The sequence below is a fragment of the Scyliorhinus torazame genome, chromosome 9, assembly GCF_047496885.1.
Source record: "Scyliorhinus torazame isolate Kashiwa2021f chromosome 9, sScyTor2.1, whole genome shotgun sequence".
NCBI classification, from domain to species: domain Eukaryota; kingdom Metazoa; phylum Chordata; class Chondrichthyes; order Carcharhiniformes; family Scyliorhinidae; genus Scyliorhinus; species Scyliorhinus torazame.
Genome location: NC_092715.1, coordinates 214613837 through 214633408, shown reverse-complemented (window position 1 = coordinate 214633408; position 19572 = coordinate 214613837). Strand labels below are relative to the sequence as shown.

The window sequence follows — 19572 nt, the reverse complement described above, 5'->3', positions numbered from 1 at the left end:
GAGGCAATGCCTCTAGCAATCAGAGTCCAAAGAACAAAGAACAAAGAAAAGTACAGCACAGGAACAGGCCCTTCGGCCCTCCAAGCACGTGCCGACCATGTTGCCCGACTAAACTACAATCTTCTACACTTCCTGTGTCCGTATCCCTCTATTCCCATCCTATTCATGTATTTGTCAAGATGCCCCTTAAATGTCACTATCGTCACTGCTTCCACCACCTGCTCCGGCAGCGAGTTCCAGGCACCCACTACCCTCTGTGTAAAAAACTTACCTCGTACATCTACTCTAAACCTTGCCCCTCGCACCTTAAACCTATGCCCCCTAGTAATTGACCCCTCTACCCTGGGGAAAAGCCTCTGACTATCCACTCTGTCTATGCCCCTCATAATTTTGTAGACCTCTATCGGGTCGCCCATCAACCTCTGTCGTTCCAGTGAGAACAAACCGAGTTTATTCAACCGCTCCTCATAGCTAATGCCCTCCATACCAGGCAACATTCTGGTAAATCTCTTCTGCACCCTCTCTAAAGCCTCCACATCCTTCTGGTAGTGTGGCGACCAGAATTGAACACTATACTCCAAGTGTGGCCTAACTAAGGTCCTATACAGCTGCAACATGACTTGACAATTCTTATACTCAATGCCCAGGCCAATGAAGGCAAGCATGACGTTTGCCTTCTTGACTACCTTCTCCACCTGTGTTGCCCCTTTCAGTGACCTGTGGACCTGCACACCTAGATCTCTCTGACTTTCAATACTCTTGAGGGTTCTATCATTCATTGTATATTCCCTACCTGCATTAGACCTTCCAAAATGCATTACCTCACATTTGTCCGGATTAAACTCCATCTGCCATCTCTTCGCCCAAGTCTCCAAACAATCTAAATCCTGCTGTATCCTCTGACAGTCCTCATCGCTATCCGCAATTCCACCAACCTTTGTGTCGTCTGCAAACTTACTAATCAGACCAGTTACATTTTCCTCTAAATCATTTATATATACTACAAACAGCAAAGGTCCCAGCACTGATCCCTGCGGAACACCACTAGTCACAGCCCTCCAATTAGAAAAGCATCCTTCCATTGCTACTCTCTGCCTTCTATGACCTAGCCAGTTCTGTATCCACCTTGCCAGCTCACCCCTGATCCCGTGTGACTTCACCTTTTGTACTAGTCTACCATGAGGGACCTTATCAAAGACCTGACTGAAGTCCATATAGAAAACATCCACTGCCCTACCTGCATCAATCATCTTTGTGACCTCCTCGAAAAACTCTATCAAGTTAGTGAGACACGACCTCCCCTTCACAAAACCATGCTGCCTCTCACTAATACGCCCATTTGCTTCCAAATGGGAGCAGATCCTGTCTCGAAGAATTCTCTCCAGTAATTTCCCTACCACTGACGTAAGGCTCACCGGCCTGTAGTTCCCTGGATTATCCTTGCTACCCTTCTTAAACAGAGGAACAACATTGGCTATTCTCCAGTCCTCCGGGACATCACCTGAAGACAGTGAGGATCCAAAGGTTTCTGTCAAGGCCTCAGCAATTTCCTCTGTAGCCTCCTTCAGTATTCTGGGGTAGATCCCATCAGGTCCTGGGGACTTATCTACATTAATATTTTTCAAGACGCCCAACACCTTGTCTTTTTGGATCTCAATGTGACCCAGGCTATCTACACACCCTTCTCCAGACTCAAGATCAACCAATTCCTTCTCTTTGGTGAATACTGATGCAAAGTATTCATTTAGTACCTCGCCCATTTCCTCTGGCTCCACACATAGATTCCCTTGCCTATCCTTCAGTGGGCCAACCCTTTTCCTGGCTACCCTCTTGCTTTTTATGTACGTGTAAAAAGCCTTGGGATTTTCCTTAACCCTATTTGCCAATGACTTTTCGTGACCCCTTCTAGCCCTCCTGACTCCTTGCTTAAGTTCCTTCCTACTTTCCTTATATTCCACACAGGCTTCGGCTGTTCCCAGCCTTTTAGCCCTGACAAATGCCTCCTTTTTCTTTTTGACGAGGCCTACAATATCTCTCGTTATCCAAGGATCCCGAAAATTACCGTATTTATCCTTCTTAACACTTGCTAACAAATCAGCACTTTCTACTCGTGAAGTATAATTGTTGTTTCCTTCACCTTCGGTTTCCTGTGAATTGTCTTGATTAGTGCAAAACGAAAAGCTTCGACCAGTGTCTTTCTTCAGCGATACTTCAGGGAGCTTTCATTGGAAGCAATTCAGGGAAGGTTCACTTGGCTAATTGCTTGGATGAAGGGGTTGTCTTACAAGGAAATGTTGAATACATTGGGTCTGTACCCATTGAAAGGTGATCTTATTGATGGCAGATGAAGAGAGGATGTTTCTCCTCGAGGGGGAATCTATAGTAGAGAGCATAGTTTAAAAATACAAGGTCTTCCAATTAAGACAAAGATGAGGAGGAATTTCTTCTCTCAGGGGATCATTAATCCCCAGGTAGCAGTGGATGCTGGATCATTGAATTTATTCAAGGTTGAGTTAGACAGATGGTTGATTTATAAGTAAGTCAAGTGTTAATGGGATCTGGCAGGAAAGTGGAGTTAAAGCCTCAACCAGATCAACCATTATCTTACAGAAAGATGCAGCAGGCTGGAGGGGCTGAATGGCCTATTCCCGCTCATATTTGTTATGATAGGAGGGACAATTTAAATGGGGTGGGAACTATTCTGGCCCAGATAAATTGCCAGGAAAATCTGTAATTAAACAAGGGTCCAATTTTCAAAAGAAGAGATAGTTTGAGTAGTGTTGGGGTACATTCCCACAAGGGAGAGAGGTAGTTCAAACAGAGCCCGATCTCCCTGGGTAATAAAAGAGATAGAGTAAGATGAAGTAGAAAAAGGGTGCATATGACAGATGTCAGGTTGACAATATCAATGAGAATCAGGCTGAATATAAAAGGTTCAGAGGGGAAATGAAGAAAACAAATAAAAGAAGAAAAGACGGTATGAGAAGAAATCGACAACTAACGTAGAAGGGAATCCAAATGCCTTCCATCGGCATCTAAATAGTAAAATGGTAGTAAAAAGAGGAGTGGGGCCAATTAGAGGCCAAAAGGGACATTCACACATGAAGGCAGACGGCATGGCTGATGTTCTAATGAGAACTTTGCATTATCTTCACCAAGGAAGAAGATTCTACCACTAAGATAAAGCGCTACAGGAGCTGGTTGATACACAGGATGTACTAAAATTGATAAAGAGGTTTTAGAAAGGCTTCCTATACTTAGGGGACCAGGGTTTACGGGGAGAAGGCAAGAATGGGATAAGAAACATATCAGCTACGATCGAATGGTGGAGCAGACTTGATGGACTGAATGGCCTAATTCTTCTCCTATATTTTATGGTCTTATGGTCTTAGTGCTGGAAATCATCAATAGTGGACCTGATGCAGATCCACTGGCTATAATCATCCAATTCTCTTTAGACACAGGACAGGGGTGGTGCCAGAGGACTGGAGAACTGAAAGTTTTACCTAGCAATTACAGCTTACTGTGGCTGGTGGGAAAACTTAGAAACAATAAACTGGGATAAAACTAACAGTCACTGGGACAACTGTCGACCAATTAATTAAAGTCAGTATGGCTCTTTTAAGGGACAATTGTGTTTTACCAACTTGATTGAGTGTTTTGATGAGGTAACAGAGAGTGTTGATGAAGGTAGTTTGACAGGCTTGTCAGCAAGGTTAAAGCCTATGGAATAAAATGGACTTTGGCGGCATGGATATGAAGTTGACTGAGTGACAGAAAACAGAGTGTAGTAGTAAATGGTTGTTCCTTTGGACAGGAGCAAGGTATATAGTAGGGTTCCCCAGGGATCTGTATTAGGACCACCTGTTTTCCTTAATGTTTATTAATGACCTAGACATTAGTACACAGGGCATAATTTCAAACTCTGTGGAACGCACAGAACTTGGAAGTATTGTAAACTGTGAGGAGCATGGAGTTAGACATCAAGAGGACATAGACAGGCTAACGGAATGGTAGACAGGTGGAAGGTGCAATTTAATGAAGGGAAGTGTCAAGTGATACATTTTGGTAGGAAGAGCAAGGAAAAGCATTGTAGAATAAAGCTCTGATGAAGAGCCATCCAGACCTGAAACGTTAGCTCTGTTCTCCCTCCACAGATGCTGTCAGACCCACTGAGATTTTCCAGCATTCTCTGGTTTTTGTTCCAGATTCCAGCATCTTCAGATTCCAGCATGGAGGTAACTGCAGTGAAATCACACGCTCTAGTGATTGGCATTCACGCAGCTCTTGAAATGAACTTACATCTCTTTGATGTGGACAATGTTTGCAAACATTCTGGCTTCACCACTCAGGCCACTGAAGCGTGAAAGGGTATGAATGGATCCAAGCTGCAGATGGTTTTTATAAGCTGTCAATCACAGACCACTATCATTACAGGGGTCCCTGGGGAGATCTCCCTATTACAGGAGCCCGAAGGACAGTTTCAACTATTACAGCGGTCCCTGGGGAGGTCTCACTATTACAGGGGTGCATGGGGGGGGGGTTTGCTAGAGGAGGTGTGGACAGGCAGTGCATTGTTGGCGGAGGGTGGCCCTTTGATGTGCTCGGATAGTCTCTACCAGCGTGGCCCGGGCATCGTGGACCTTGCGGTGGGCCAAGGGGGCATCGCTTCCCCCTTGGCCCATCGCGAGGTCCACCACGTCAGGTTCACGATTGCTGAGACCACAAGTGATCCGTGCCAACGTGATAGCCGGCCATGGGTACCGAAAAATCACGGAGGGCCGGATGATAGGGCTCATTAAGACCCTTTTGCATTTATTTTTATCCCCCCACTGGCGTTCATCGTGGACATCATTCACATTGCCAACGGAGGTCGTAAAAGCATTGTGTTCAGGTCAGCACCCTATGCTGATCCCAATTTTTCTCCCGATGCCTGATTTTCCATCCCATCGGAGAATGCATTCTGGGCATTCCGGAACGGCGAATCCCTCCCCAAGTGTTTGGTGGACCAGGAGCTAGTACAGTCAGCAAGCACAGTGAGGATGGATAAATAGGTTGCATTCTGCTCCAAATAAAATCGTGAATGAAAAGTTTCAACTTACTTGCATTTAATGAAGTCTTGTTTATTGGCTCATGGTGTTGATTTTCTGAAGTCGGCTTTGCTGGAAGATAAAGAGATTGTTTTTGAAAAAGGTTATTTTAACTGTACCTGCAACAAAGAACAGAGAAACGAAGCAGAAGAAATAAATTGTCTTTCTTTTAGTGAAGGAATTTGCATTTATATAGAGCCTTCTATAGCCTTGGAATGACCCAAAACACCTCACAACCAATGAATTTTGAAGTGTAGTAATTATAGTGATGCAAGGAAAGGCAGCATCTAAATTGTGCGCAGTATTCTTTCATAAATAGAAATGAGACCACTGACTAGATAAATGCTATAGTGATGCTGATTGAGGGATAGCTCCCTTACTCTCCCTTGACAGGACTAACGGAGCTTTACTTTAATAATAATAATTACTTATTGGCACAAGTAGGCTTCAATGAAGTTACTGTGAAAAGCCCCTAGTCGCCACATTCCGGCGCCTGTTCGGGGAGGCTGGTACGGGAATTGAACCCGCGCTGCGGCCTTGATTTGCATTACAAGCCAGCTATTTAGCCCAGTGTGCTAAATCCCATTGTCTCATTTGACAGACCAATTGAATATGAACACTCAAATCATCTGCGGGATTCTCCGTCGGCGGGACCCTCCACTCTGCCGGCTACACATCCACGCCGGGTTACCGACGGTGGGGGCGGCCACAATGGATAACGCCAATGGCCGGCTGTGGAAATGGAGAATCCCGCTGCCGGCGGGGGCGCACTGCGCTGGAAAACGCGATTGGTGGGATGAAGAATCTCGCCCATATCTCTTCGACCTTGACATTTACTTTATTGCATTAACACGAATGAAGGAAAAACTTGATTGGTTAAGCAAATAAAATTCAAATATGCTTTAAAATTTAGAATTTACTGCAACTTGACAGACTTGGGTTGATGAGTCGCACACAAGTGGCAGGCAATGACCAACAAGAGAGAATATAACTATCCTCTCTTCCTGTTCAATGGTACTGCCTTGACTGAATCTCCACCATCAACATCCTGGGGGTTACCCTAGATCTGTAACTTAACTGGACTAGCCTTATAAATATTGCAACTATGGGTACAATCTAAACAAATTCGTTCTAAGTATGGTGGCGAGCTGGAATCCCCGGGTGTTTCCCCACGGCCGACCCAGCGAAGCCGTCACTGGAATCTAACGTTAATTAATAATTAATCATGCCCCGAGGGCTTCTCGTTGCAAATGATTGCTCAGTGCCGTAAGAAGCTAAACAACCTCTGCCGGGCCGCAAGGATGAGTTGGCATTGGCCCCCTGGCACCGGTCCCCCCTGCCACCCCCAGAACCCCCCCCCTCCCGACAACCCTGCAACTGACACCACCACCCCCTTCCTGAGATCAATAAATCGATGTGTCCCAGCGCACCCTGGCACCCACCAGCACACCCCACACCACCCCCGATGCATGAAGTGTTCGGCTCACAATGCCGCCTCTGTACCCCCGCCAGGGAAGTTGACGCACAATCGTTGGGAAATGGCCAAGACGGGCGGCGGGTTGCCGGACCTCAGGGACCTCACCCCATACGAGGAACATATGGGCTGCACAGTAGCACAGTGGTTTGCACTGTTGCTTCACAGCTCCAGGGTCCCAGGTTCGATTCCTGGCTTGGTCACTGTCTGTGCGGAGTCTGCACGTTCTCCCCGTGTCTGTGTGGGTTTCCTCCGGGTGCTCCGGTTTCCTCTCACAAGTCCTGAAAGTTGTGCTTTTAGGTGAATTGGACATTCTGAATTCTCCCTCTGTGTACGCGAACAGGCGCCAGAATGTGGCAACTAGGGGATTTTCACAGTAACTTCATTGCAGTGTTAATGTAAGCCTACTTGTGACAATAGAGATTATTATTATTATAAGCCCTGGAGGTTGGGGGAGTGGCCGAGTACAGAGCAGTCACCGACGTTGAGCTTGGCCTACACTGCAGAGGTGAGAATCCACTGGCTCCTGTCGTGTTGGGTGTCCTGATGCACAAATGATCCAACACGGCTGTAGATGGTACAACTCTGTTTTATTGTCTAATCAACGGTAACAACTAACTGCTGGCTTGGGTACATGCTTCACCAGCTAACCTGTGGACCCAGCCCTATCACTATCTTAGTGAGGCACTCACACATGGTCTATGTCTGAGTGGCACGCTGTGAGCTCTGTGCTCTGAGCTATCTCCTGGTAGAATGAGCGGGAACTGTGGTGTTCCCTGTTTTATAGTGCGTGTGCTCTCACTGGTGATTGGCTGCGATGTTATGTGTGTGTTGGTTGGTCCAACTACCTGTCCATCAGTGTGTGTGTGATTGCACCTTGATATGCTGATCTGGATATCATGACAGCTCCCACCCAGATGACCTGTTACATGTGAGTTGTTCATGCCAGCATGATGATCCTTCCCTCTCACTGACCACATGCCCATTCTCCAGCAGAAGGTCCAGCTGGTGGCGCTGGCATATCCGGGTGGCTCTCCGCCTCCCAAGAGAACACCTCAAAGGAGAGCTCCGAGGATGCCACCATCGATGCATCCCGGCTGTCATCCCCACCCTCCACAACGCAGACATACACCTCGGTGAGTGAAAATAGTGGACAGGCTTCTGGGGCATAATCTGGTGAGCACCACACTTGCAGATATACATCAGGTGGAGCCAGGAACGTCCAGGGGAGGCAGCAGTCGGTGGTCCGCTGGATCCCAGAACCCAGCTGAGTCCCCGTCAGAAGCTGAGCCTCTGGACCGGGCTATCCTGGAGCTGATGCAGTTGATAGGGAGCAGCCATGAGATTCAGAAGGGGATGTCAGCGACACTCCAGCAGGTCCATAGCCGATTGGAGGAGCCCACAAGGCTAAGGGCACAGGTGATTGCACCAGCAACGTATGGCACCGAGGCCAAAACCACTCGGATGATTACCGCAGTAGAGAGAGCCTGGAGTATGATGTCAGCTGTATGAGTGGTGGTGTCCAAGCATCACTCAGTCAGTGATCGCCATGGCTGAGCGTCTTGACAACATGTCCGAGTCACTAGGGGACGTGTGCCTGACACAGGTGGACCTTTCCGAGGCCCTGCAGGGCACATCCCAATCTCAGGTGTGCATTGCTGAAACGCTCCAGAGCATGTCCAGATCACTGAGGACCGTGTCCCAGATACAGATGGGCATCGGTGAAGTGCTGCAAAGTATTTCTCACTCACAGAGGGGCATCGCCAAGGGCATGAACAGTATGGTGCAGACATTGGGGAGCTGCCAGGGATGGCAGTGCCAGATGATGCAGGGGCATCCAGAGCTCCATTCAGCTGCCCCTCCACCCGAAGGTTACCCCAGGGTCCTATCGGCATCGAGTCGTCAGCACTCCTGAGTCCACTCCCCTGCAATAGCGCGTCTCGGGGTCAGCGTGTGAAACAGGTCGGCAGGGCAGCTCCAGCCCCAAGTCCTCCAAAGGTCGCCCGCCAGGGGCATCAAGGCCAGGGGACACAGTAAGCAGCAGGCTGCCTTCTCCTCTGATGTTTATCCTGGGGACACTCTTCGACACAGCAGTAAAGCACAGAGGCTAAGAAGATTGAAGATCACTGAGGTGGAGTGGGATGGGGGGCACCATCGGAAGCTAGGGACAATTGGGATCACTATTGTATTTGTACACATTAAAACACAGTACACCTGAGATATGTGAAGCCTCCATCACGTTATTCTACACTCCATGCAGGCCTGTAAACCCTCCCTCTCCCAGTTGCCCGGGCCGGGTGGGAGGGCACGATTGTGGGGGGATGGTGAATGGGATGGGGAGAAGGGGTGTGACGAAGCTGATGCTCGATCAATTACTCCAGAAGCGACATTGGAGACAATTGAAGGCTTTATTACACTAGATGTTTCCCCCAGCAGCGCATGTACAGAAGGCAGCTGCTGGGGAGACACGGGTTCTTATATTCCACCTTCCTGGGCGGAACCAGCAGGCAGGCTTAACCAATGAAAACAGTACCTCCTACACCAATGGTCTTACAGCATTACAGGGTACCGTAATACCTCTAATACCGATTACCACATTCACCCCCTGTTAAAAAAAGAGTCCGGCGGGGGTGGTGGCCTCACATTACACAGTGGTAGAGGTTAAGGTTATGGAGGTACTCGGTATACATCAGTACAGTGGTTTTGCCTCGTTACATAGCAACTATTTACAAAATTTATTTACAGTTCAGAATGAAGCAATTAGTCGGTCGGGGGCCCTGGTCGTCCTCTGCGTTCGGCGTAGCTTTGGTGGTGATGCAGGCGCTGGCTCGGGAATCTGTGCATCCGGGAGCGTGGCTTCGGCTTCTTCAGCAGCTGCTTCATCACCCCTCGACGGGACCGGTGGGAGGACCGATCCACCTGGGAAGGGGGCGGCTGTGGGGTGCGCCAGTGGTAGGGAGGGTGGGATTGGTGGTGGGGGTGTGTGTGGGGATCCAGCGGGCGCCATGTCCGTAGGGAGATCGTATCCTGTCGGCCGTCGGGGTATGCCACGTAGGCGTACTGAGGGTTAGCGTGGAGGAGATGGACCCTCTCGACCAGTGGGTCCGACTTGTGCGCCCGCATGTGTTTGCGGAGCAGGATGGGTCCAGGAGCTGCCAGCCAGGTTGGGAGCGAGGTCCCGGAGGAAGACTTCCTAGGGAAGACAAGGAGACGTTCGTGAGGTGTTTGGTTGGTCGTGGTACACAGCAGTGACCGGATGGAGCAGAGGGCATCCGGGAGGACCTCCTGCCAGAGGGAGACTGAGAGATTCCTGGACCGTAGGGCCAGTAGGACGGTCTTCCAGACCGTTCCGTTCTCCCTCTCTACCTGTCCGTTTCCCTGGGGGTTGTAACTGGTCGTCCTGCTCGAGGCAATGCCCTTGCTGTACAGGAATTGACGCAGTTCGGCGCTCATAAAGGAGGACCCCCTATCGCTGTGTATGTAGGCAGGGAAAACGAACAGCGTAAAGATACTGTGGAAGGCTTTTATGATGGTGGCTGCGGTCATGTCGGGGCAGGGAATGGCGAATGGGAACCGGGAGTACTCGTCAATCACGTTCAGGAAGTACATGTTGCGGTCGGTGGAGGGGAGAGGCCCTTTGAAGTCCATACTGAGGGGTCAAAAGGATGGGACGCCTTTATCAGGTGCGCTTTATCTGGCCTGTAGAAGTGCGGCTTGCACTCCGCGCAGATTTGGCAGTTCCTGGTGGCTGTCCTGACCTCCTCGATGGAGTAGGGCAGGTTGCGAGTTTTAATGAAATGGAAGAATCGAGTGACCCCCGGGTGGCAGAGGTCCTCGTGGAGGGCTTGGAGGCGGTCCACTTGTGCGTTGGCATATGTGCTGCGGGATAGGGCATTAGGAGGCTTGTTTAGCTTCCCGGAACGATACAAGATCTCATAGTTGTAGGTGGAGAGTTCGATCCTCCACCGTAAGATCTTGTCATTCTTTATCTTGCCCCGCTGTGCACTATCAAACATGAAGGCCACCGACCATTGGTCAGTGAGGTGAGCTAATCCAATCCACGGTTTTTCCCCTGTCGACAGAGGCCCGCCAGGCCTTCAGACGGGTCACTCCCCTTCCAAGTCGAGAGCAACGCGTCCGACGTAGCTCTGGCGGCCACCCTCAACCAAGCGGGCAGACCCATGGCCTTCTTCTCACACACCCTCCACGCTTCAGAAATCCGCTATTCCTCAGTTGAAAAGGAGGCCCAGGCCATAGTAGAAGCTATGCGGCATTGGAGGCATTACCTGGCCAGCAGGAGATTCACTCACCCCCGGCAGCGCTGCCTGGCCCGCTCGGCCATCTGTAAAAGTTGCGGCAAGAAGGGGCACTATTCGGCGGTGTGCCAGTCTCGGGGGGTCGCCGCAATCTCCGGGGGAGAACGGGGACAGCAGACTCAACCCCCCCAACGATCCATGTGCGGCCAACGGGCGCTGCCATTTTGGGTCCCGGACTCCACGCGGGGAGGATGTGCGCCGCCATCTTGTGACCATCCGGACACGTGCGATCTATGGGCGCGGCCATTTTGTGCGCCCCCGACCGCGTGCGATCCATGGACGCCGCCATCTTGGCTGATAGCCACGGACTCCAGCATGGACAGCTCCATGGGGTCTGAAGAAAACTCCCCGATGCAGCAACCACGACTGGCTTCGGTGACCCTGGACCAGTCGCGGCCCCGGACGCTCCAAACGCAACAACGACGGTGCTGGTGAACTGGTACGAAACGCCATGCCTGATCGACTCTGGGAGCACAGAAAGTTTTATCCATCCGGATACGGTAAGACGCTGTTTTCTTCCAATCCATCCGAGTACCCAAAAGATTTTCCTGGTAGCGGGATCCCATTCCGCAGAAATCAAATGGTTCTGCATCGCGAACCTAACAGTGCAAGGGAGAGAGTTTAAGAATTATCGGCTTTATGTCCTCCCCCACCTCTGTGCTCCCACTCTCCTAGGGTTAGATATCCAATGTAACCTCCAGAGCTTAACGTTCCAATTCGGCGGTCCTATACCCCCACTCACTATCTGCAGCCTCGCGACCCTCAAGGTTGAACCGCCTTCCTTGTTTGCGAACCTCACCCCGGATTGCAAACCCGTCGCCACTAGGAGCAGATGATACAGCGCCCAGGACCGAACGTTTATCCGATCTGAAGTCCAGCGGCTGCTGAAGGAAGGCATAATCCAGGCCAGCAATAGTCCCTGGAGAGCTCAGGTGGTAGTTGTAAAGACCGGGGAGAAGCAGAGGATGGTCGTAGACTATAGTCAAACCATCAATAGGTACACGCAGCTGGATGTGTATCCTCTCCCCCGCATATCCGACATGGTCAATCGGATTGTACAGTACAAGTTCTTTTCCACCGTGGACCTTAAGTCCGCATACCACCAGCTCCCCATCTGCCCGAGCGACCGCAAGTACACGGCCTTCGAGGCAGACGGGCGGCTGTACCACTTTTTAAGGGTCCCATTTGGCGTCACTAACGGAGTCTCGGTCTTCCAACGGGAGATGGACCAAATGGTTGACCAGCACGGTTTGCGGGCCACGTTCCCATACCTCGACAATGTAACCATCTGCGGCCATGACCAGCAGGACGACGCCAACCTCCGCAAATTCCTCCAGACCGCTAACACACTGAACCCCTCCTATAACGAGGAAAATTGCATGTTTAGCACCGACCGTCTAGCCATCCTTGGCTACGTGGTGCGTAATGGAGTGATAGGCCCCGACCCTGAACGCATGCCCCCTTAAGGAGTTCCCCTCCCCCATTGCTCCAAAGCCCTGAAACGCTGCCTGGGCTTCTTCTCTTATTATGCCCAGTGGGTCCCCCACTACGCGGACAAGGCCCGCCCGTTAATCCAGCCCACTATCTTCCCCCTGTCGACAGAGGCTTGCCAGGCCTTCAGCCGCATCAAAGTGGATATCGCAAAGGCCACGATGCATGCAATCGACGAGTCCCTCCCCTTCCAAGTCGAGAGCGACGCATCCGATGTAGCTCTGGCGGCCACTCTCAACCAAGCGGGCAGACCCGTGGTCTTTTTCTCCCGGACCCTCCACGCTTCAGAAATCCGCCACTCCTCAGTGGAAAAGGAAGCCCAAGCCATAGTGGATGCTGTGCGACATTGGAGGCATTACCTGGCCGGCAGGAGAGTCACTCTCCTCACTGACCAACGGTCGGTAGCCTTCATGTTCGATAATGCACAGCGGGGCAAAATCAAGAACGACAAGATCTTGAGGTGGAGGATCGAACTCTCCACCTATAACTATGAGATCTTGTACCGTCCCGGAAAGCTGAACGAGCCGTCCAATGCCCTATCCCGCGGCACATGTGCCAACGCACAAGTAGACCGCCTCCAAGCCCTCCACAAGGACCCCTGCCACCCGGGGGTCACTCGGTTCTACCACTTTGTAAAGACCCGCAACCTCCCCAACTCTGTTGAGGAGGTCCGAACAGCCACCAGGAACTGCCAAATCTGCGCAGAGTGCAAACCGGACTTTTTCAGGCCAGATAGAGCGCACCTGATAAAGGCTTCCCGACACTTTGATTTCTGGATTTCAAAGGCCCCCTCCCCTCCACCGACTGCAACACGTACTTCCTAAACGTGGTGGACGAATACTCCTGTTTCCCTTTCCCCTGTCCCGACATGACCGTGGCCACGGTCATTAAAGCCCTCTGCACCATCTTTACACTGTTCAGTTTCCCCGCATACATCCATAGCGATAGTGGGTCCTCCTTCATGAGCAACGAACTGCGTCAATTCCTGCTCACCAAAGGCATTGCCTCGAGCAGGACGACCAGTTACAACCCCCGGGGAAACGGCCAGGTAGAGAGGGAGAACGGTACGGTCTGGAAGACCGTCCTACTGGCCCTACGGTCCAGAAGTCTCCCAATTTCCCATTGGCAGGAAGTCCTCCCGGATGCCCTCCACTCCATCTGGTCGCTGCTGTTACCACAACTAATCAAACGCCTCACGAGCGCCTCCTTGTCTTCCCTAGGAAGTCCTCCTCCGGAACGTCACTTCCGACCTGGCTGGCAGCCCCAGGACCCAACTTGCTCCGAAAGCATGTGCGGGCGCACAAATCGGACCCGTTGGCCGAGAGGGTTCATCTTCTCCATGCAAATCCCCAATACGCCTACGTGGCATACCCCGACGGCCAACAGGACACGGTCTCCCTGCGGGACCTGGAGCCCGCCGGAACCACCCGCCCCTCCCCCCCCCAACACCAATCACCCCTCTCCCTCCCGCCCGTGCACCCCACGGCCGCTCCCTTCCCGGGTGGATCGGTCCCCCTCCCGTGCCCGCCCAGGAGTAGTGAAACAGGAACAAACAGCGCGACGCTCCCAGAGACGACAGTGCCCGAGCCAGCACCTGCGCCACCACCGGGGCTGAGACGATCGACAAGGATGACCAGGGCACCCGCTCGACTCGTGGAATCCGCGTGACAAGGCAAAACAAAACTGTAAATAATTCAATAGCCCAGAAAAGCGGCAGTGTAAATAGTTCACCGTTGAGATCGATGCATAGCACCGTGTTAAGATAATTCCAGTACCAGCTTTGTAAATCCCTACCACCATGCGACCCACCACCCCACCGGGTTCTTTTTTAACAAGGGTTAATGTGGTGGTATGTATTAGGGGTAGTACGGTACCTGTGATGCCGAGAGGCTATTGGTAGACAGACACTGGGTCCTGATTGGATCTGCCGCCTGCTGGCTCCACCCAGTAAGGCGGAGTATAAGAACCCGGGTTCTCCCAGCAGCCGCATTCTGTAACTGAGCTGCTGGGGAACAAGTCTTGCTTAATAAAGCTTTCGATTGACTTCATCTCTTCTCGTCTCGTGAGTAATTGATAGTGCTACACTTGCCCTCGTGGTGCTGCTGCTAGGCCGGGCGGCCAGACGCCGGAGATAGCAGCAGCAGCGTCAGCAAATCCTAGAGGTGGGGGAACCATGTGCCTGATCCCGCCCCACAGCCCGAGGACCCGGTCGCCCATCAGGCCAGAGAGGGACCCAGAGGAGGAGTCCCGCAATGGCCCAGGGTGTACAGACATCTTTGGTTGTTCAAATAGATGATGAACAGTGCGTGCCACAGGAGACTTGGCTCAGTAAGGAGATGGTGCGGCACTTGGCACCAAATGGAGAGGGGGGACACCCGTTCCCGGTGGCCATCAAGGCCACTGCAGCTCTAAACCTTTACGCCTCGGAATAATTCCAGGGCTCTAGCGGGGACCTGTGTGGTATCTCACAGGCCACAGCCCACAGGTAAATCCGACAGGTCACGGATGCCCAGTATGCCCTCGTGGAAAACTACATCATCTTTGACATGGACCAAGCCCAACAAGATGCCCGGGCAGCAAGTTTCTCCGCCATTGCCGGGATGCCCCAGGTCCAGGGAATCATAGATGCCAAGCATGTCACACTGCGCTCACCGGGCCATCTGAGGGTGCCCTATGTGAACCGAAAGGGGATCCACTCCCTCAACATGCAGATAATGGCGTGTGTGCCTGCTTCCCGGGGAGTGTCCATGATCACTACATCCTGGGATGGGAGGCTGGCTCTTAGGGGATACGGGACCTGGCTAATGACACCAGTACGGAGGCCGGTGACCAAAGCGGAGACCCGGTACAACAAGGCCCATGCAGCCACAAGATGGGGTTCCGATGCCTCGGCTGCCTCACCTGGAGAGATGGGCCAAGGGTTCGGAGGTCAGCCAACCTTGCGGAAGAAGGTGACACAGGCATCATACTGGTTGTGCACAAGGGTGTTTAATGTGTACTGCAATTCCCCATTCTCCCAATGGGCGCTCAGCGCCCTCTCCTCCCGCTGGGTGCGCATAGGGCCCTGAGGTTCATCTTGGGACGGAGGTGCAGCTGGTTCAAGCCCCGGCTGCCTCTGCATCATCTGGCTCTGCCAACCCTGGCGGTTCCCCATGGTCTGCACTATCGTGTCTCTGCCCTCGGCAATGCTCCTCAGTGACTGGGCCAAGCTCCGCAGCGCCTCAGCAAAGCCCAACTGGGAGCAGGTCATGTCCCGCAGAACCTCATTAACGTCAGCCTGGTACTGGGTGACATCCCCTAGTGCGGCAAACATTCTGTCGAGACCCTCAGTCATGGCCGTCACCGACTGCGCGACACCTTCACTCATGGTGCCGACATCGTTAACCAGGCTCTCCACTGAAATGTTGGCCTCGGTGCCACGCATTGCCGGCAGCATCTCCTGCACCCCTAGCCTCTGGGACTCTTCCAAGCGGCTAAGGATCTGCTGAAGTGTTGCTGACATCTCCCTCTGAATGTCACGGCTTCTCCCTACCATCTCCATCAGCTCCGGGTCTACCTCTTCCACAGGCTCAGCATCAGGCTGGGTCCTGGGATCGAGCAGCCCTCCGACTGGGGGTTCCTGCCTCCACCTGATGTGCATCAGCTGCTGTGTGGTGCTGATTGTGCCCCAGAAGCCTGACCACTCACATTTCCCACTGAGGGGTGTGTATCTGCGCTGGTGGCACCTGGATGACACCTGTGCCATGACTATTAGAGTGGCACCCTCAGATCTCTCCTCCAAGGTGGTCTCCTGGGAGACTGGAGAGGGTGTCACCCGGGATGGACTGGCGCTGTCAGTTGGAGGACCTGCGGGAGAATGGACATGTGGTCAGTGGGAGGGATGGGTCAGTCAGTAAGGCGATAGCAACTCGCCTTTGACAGGTCCCCCGGGTGGAACCCGGTGGTTCCTCACCTCTGCAGATTCCGCCAGCTTCCACATTGGTGATCACCCTATCTTCGACCACACCGATCACCTCCAGGGCATGCTCCTCGAAGATAGTGAGGATTCTGATGTCTGGCACCCCATCTACCAGTCTGGGCCCTCTCCTGGAGGTTGTGGGAGAGCTTTTCCTGAGGAGACACAGAGAGGGCATTGTTAGCCACATGCGTGGCTCACTGTGGTGGGATGGGGTGAGTGAAGGGAGGGTTGAGGGGGTTGATGGGGGATGGGGTGTGGAGGGAGGGTTGGGGGCCGTATGGAGAGTTGGGAGTCGCATGCTCCCTTGGGGGTGGAAGGGTTGCGCAAGGGAGAGGGGGGGACGTTCGTGTCCACTCACACGTGCTGCCAGATGTAGGTCATTGAGCTTCTTCCTGCACTGGAGGCCAGTCCTCCTGGTCACACTGCCCGAGCTCACTGCCGCCGCTACCTCATCCCAGGCGGCGCTGGCTGCCCTCTGGCTGACCATCCTGGACTCTCAGGGGAACAGCACATTTCTCCTGACCTCCACAGCATCTAGCAGCCTCCCCAGGTCATTGTCCCCGAACCTTGGGGCTGGTCTCCTCAGCCCCATTGTTGCGAGCTGGCTGGGGTTGGCTGAGCAGGAGCTGTTTAAGTGCTGCTCAACCCTGTTAGTGGGGGGCTGGCGAGCGCGGTGAAAGCGAATCAGCTGGTGAGCCTTCATTTGCAGCGAGAAGCCCATGAGGCCTTGTTAAGTGGACCAAGTAACGTTGAATTGCGTTTCCGGCCTCACTGGGGCGAGCGCCAGGAAGCTCAGGGCAATTCCCGCTCGCTACAACACTTAGGAATCTTTCCGGAGAATCGTGCCCATAGAGTGATACAGCACAGAACCAGGGCATTGATCTTCTCTGTCTCTGCTGCATCTTTGAATGATCTGTCTAATTAGTTTCACTCTCCTGATCTTCTCTCATGGTTCTACAAATTGTTTCCCTTCAAGCATTTATCCAGTTGCTTTTTGAAAAACACATATGAATTTGTTTCCACAACCCTTTCAGGCAATGCCTTAAAGATCATAACAACTGATCCTGTTTTCCTCATTTAATTCTTGGTCCTTTTGGACAATCAGTTTAAATCTATGATCTATTTTTGCTGACCATTTTGCTGCAGAAATATTTACTCCTTCAAGCACTTCTTAAGTTTTGAACATCTCTACCAATTCTCTACTTGACCTCTGTGCTAAGGAGAACAATCCTGCTGTGACACACCTTTAAGTAGGTGTGGCAAAAATCTTTGTAAATCACCAGGCGGGAAATGATGTCAGCTACCACATGATTGGTAGTTGCAATGTGTAGCTTCCCAAAGTTTGTAAATGTGTTATTTAATCTTCATGAATATAGGGTCCACATTTGAGTTTGCTAATTCCCATCCGAATGGTTGGTGTGTTTCCAAAGATTTTCGATCTTTAAGCACGCTGTCTACAACCTCATGGCAGCCATTGCAGTTTGAAGGCTCTGATTTTGTGAGGAGAGAAATGAAATGAAATTAAATGAAAATCGCTTATTGTCACAAGTAGGCTTCAATGAAGTTACTGTGAAAAGCCCCTAGTCGCCACATTCCTGCGCCTGTTCGGGAAGGCTGTTACGGGAATTGAACCGTCTTGAGGCACGATCAATTTGGCTGGAGACGAAGTTGAATTCAAACTGAGGCTTTATTAGTATCTGAAGTGTGGCCTCCAGAACACAGTGGTTTACCACACGTCTCAGATCAGAGGTCCCACAGATTTGTTGAGCATTGATGTGCAGCAGCACTGCGACATAGTGACTTCTCACAGAAGTCAAATCGATGGGTTTCCACTTGACCTCTGAACTACGGCAGCCACCTGAGGCTGCATTGGGCAGCACTTGGCACAGTGGTTAGCACTGCTGCCTCACAGCACCAGGGAGCCGGGTTCAATTCTGGCCTTGGGTGACTGTGTGGAGTTTCCCCGAATCTGCGTGGGATTCCTCCGGGTGCTCCGGTTTCCTCCCACAGTCCAAAGATGTGGTTAGGTGGGGTTACAGGGATCGTGCGGGAGAGTGTGCCTCGGTAGGGTTAGTGCAGACCCGATGGGTCAAATGGCCTCCTTCTTCACTGTTGGGATTCTATGATTCTGTTAATCTGAAGGTTCAAGAGAGACTGCACCCACAGCTCTGAGAGGGACATTGTGTAGCAATTGAGTAAAGGTGCCACTGGTGACAAAACTGTACAATCTGATTTGGATATTCCCAGGGAGGGTTAATCAAAGAGCAGGCTCAGGAAGGTTTAGAAAGGTTGGGAAACGTCATTGCTGCCATTCCAGTGTTTTGGGGCTTGTGGTGCATTTGTGCCAAAAGTCGGCTTAGTAGGCAGGAGCTGAGACAGCATGTGGAGGGGACAACAGTGCCAATTCCTGTAGTACAGTAACAGGTGTCATGACCTGAGGCACTGCAGGAAGTTGGATTTGCAGCATCTTTAATCCTGAAAACTGGAAAAGCAGGAATACTAATTAAGAGTCTTGGGAACATTGACACAACGGGTGAAGTTTTCCATTTTGAGAATAAGTGTTGTGGTGGGTGGCTCGCTGGCTCCTCTCCCGCTGGCCAGAATGGCGGGATCCTGCAACAGATTCTGTTCTTGGAACCTCATTAATTATGCACAAGTGAGCTGCCCTCCGATTCTCCTGGCAGGCGGTTGATTCATCCGCCCGCCCTCAGCTGCGGGGTTTGAAGGTCTCGACTCCATATTTAAGCACCAATCCAGCACAGACATATCACTCTCTGCATTCCACCGGTCTTCACCAGGCCGTGCAGAATGTTAGCAATCTAGAAGGTGTTGGGATGAGTTCCCAGGGCAGAGGCACCTGCATTATATGGTATATTTGTATTAAATATACACTGTTTGCTATTGCACTAAGAATGGATATATCCTAACCAAAATTGAGGATAACAAGTTGCAGAGGCATCAAGGGGTTTACTTGGCCACATTCATGCAGCAGGTCAGTTTACACAGACACACACATTGACCCATTCAGCAACTAGACGAGATTAGAACAGGCATTTGTCTCCAAATAATAGAATCAGCTAACAAAGTCAAGATGTGGAAGTCTCAAGCTTGCGAGCTATTGTGAAGACCAAGGGACCATTGCTAAGAATCTGGATAACATCATTAAGAAGCCTCTACCTGTCCATGAGTTGATCATGCAGCCCCATCATGTCTAATAACTAATTTCATTGGATCTATATGTAT

General features: G+C 51.6%; 1 protein-coding gene across 2 annotated transcripts in view; it reads right to left on the bottom strand.

Moving 5' to 3' along the window:
- The window catches only part of LOC140429731 (transmembrane protease serine 11C-like), a 125280-nt gene that overhangs the window by 40928 nt on the left and 64780 nt on the right, over nucleotides 1-19572 (bottom strand). For both annotated transcript variants that reach the window (XM_072517074.1, XM_072517075.1), the window contains one exon: nucleotides 5103-5162. In XM_072517074.1, the coding sequence (XP_072373175.1) occupies nucleotides 5103-5162 (60 nt within the window). The remainder of the gene's footprint in view (nucleotides 1-5102; nucleotides 5163-19572) is intronic.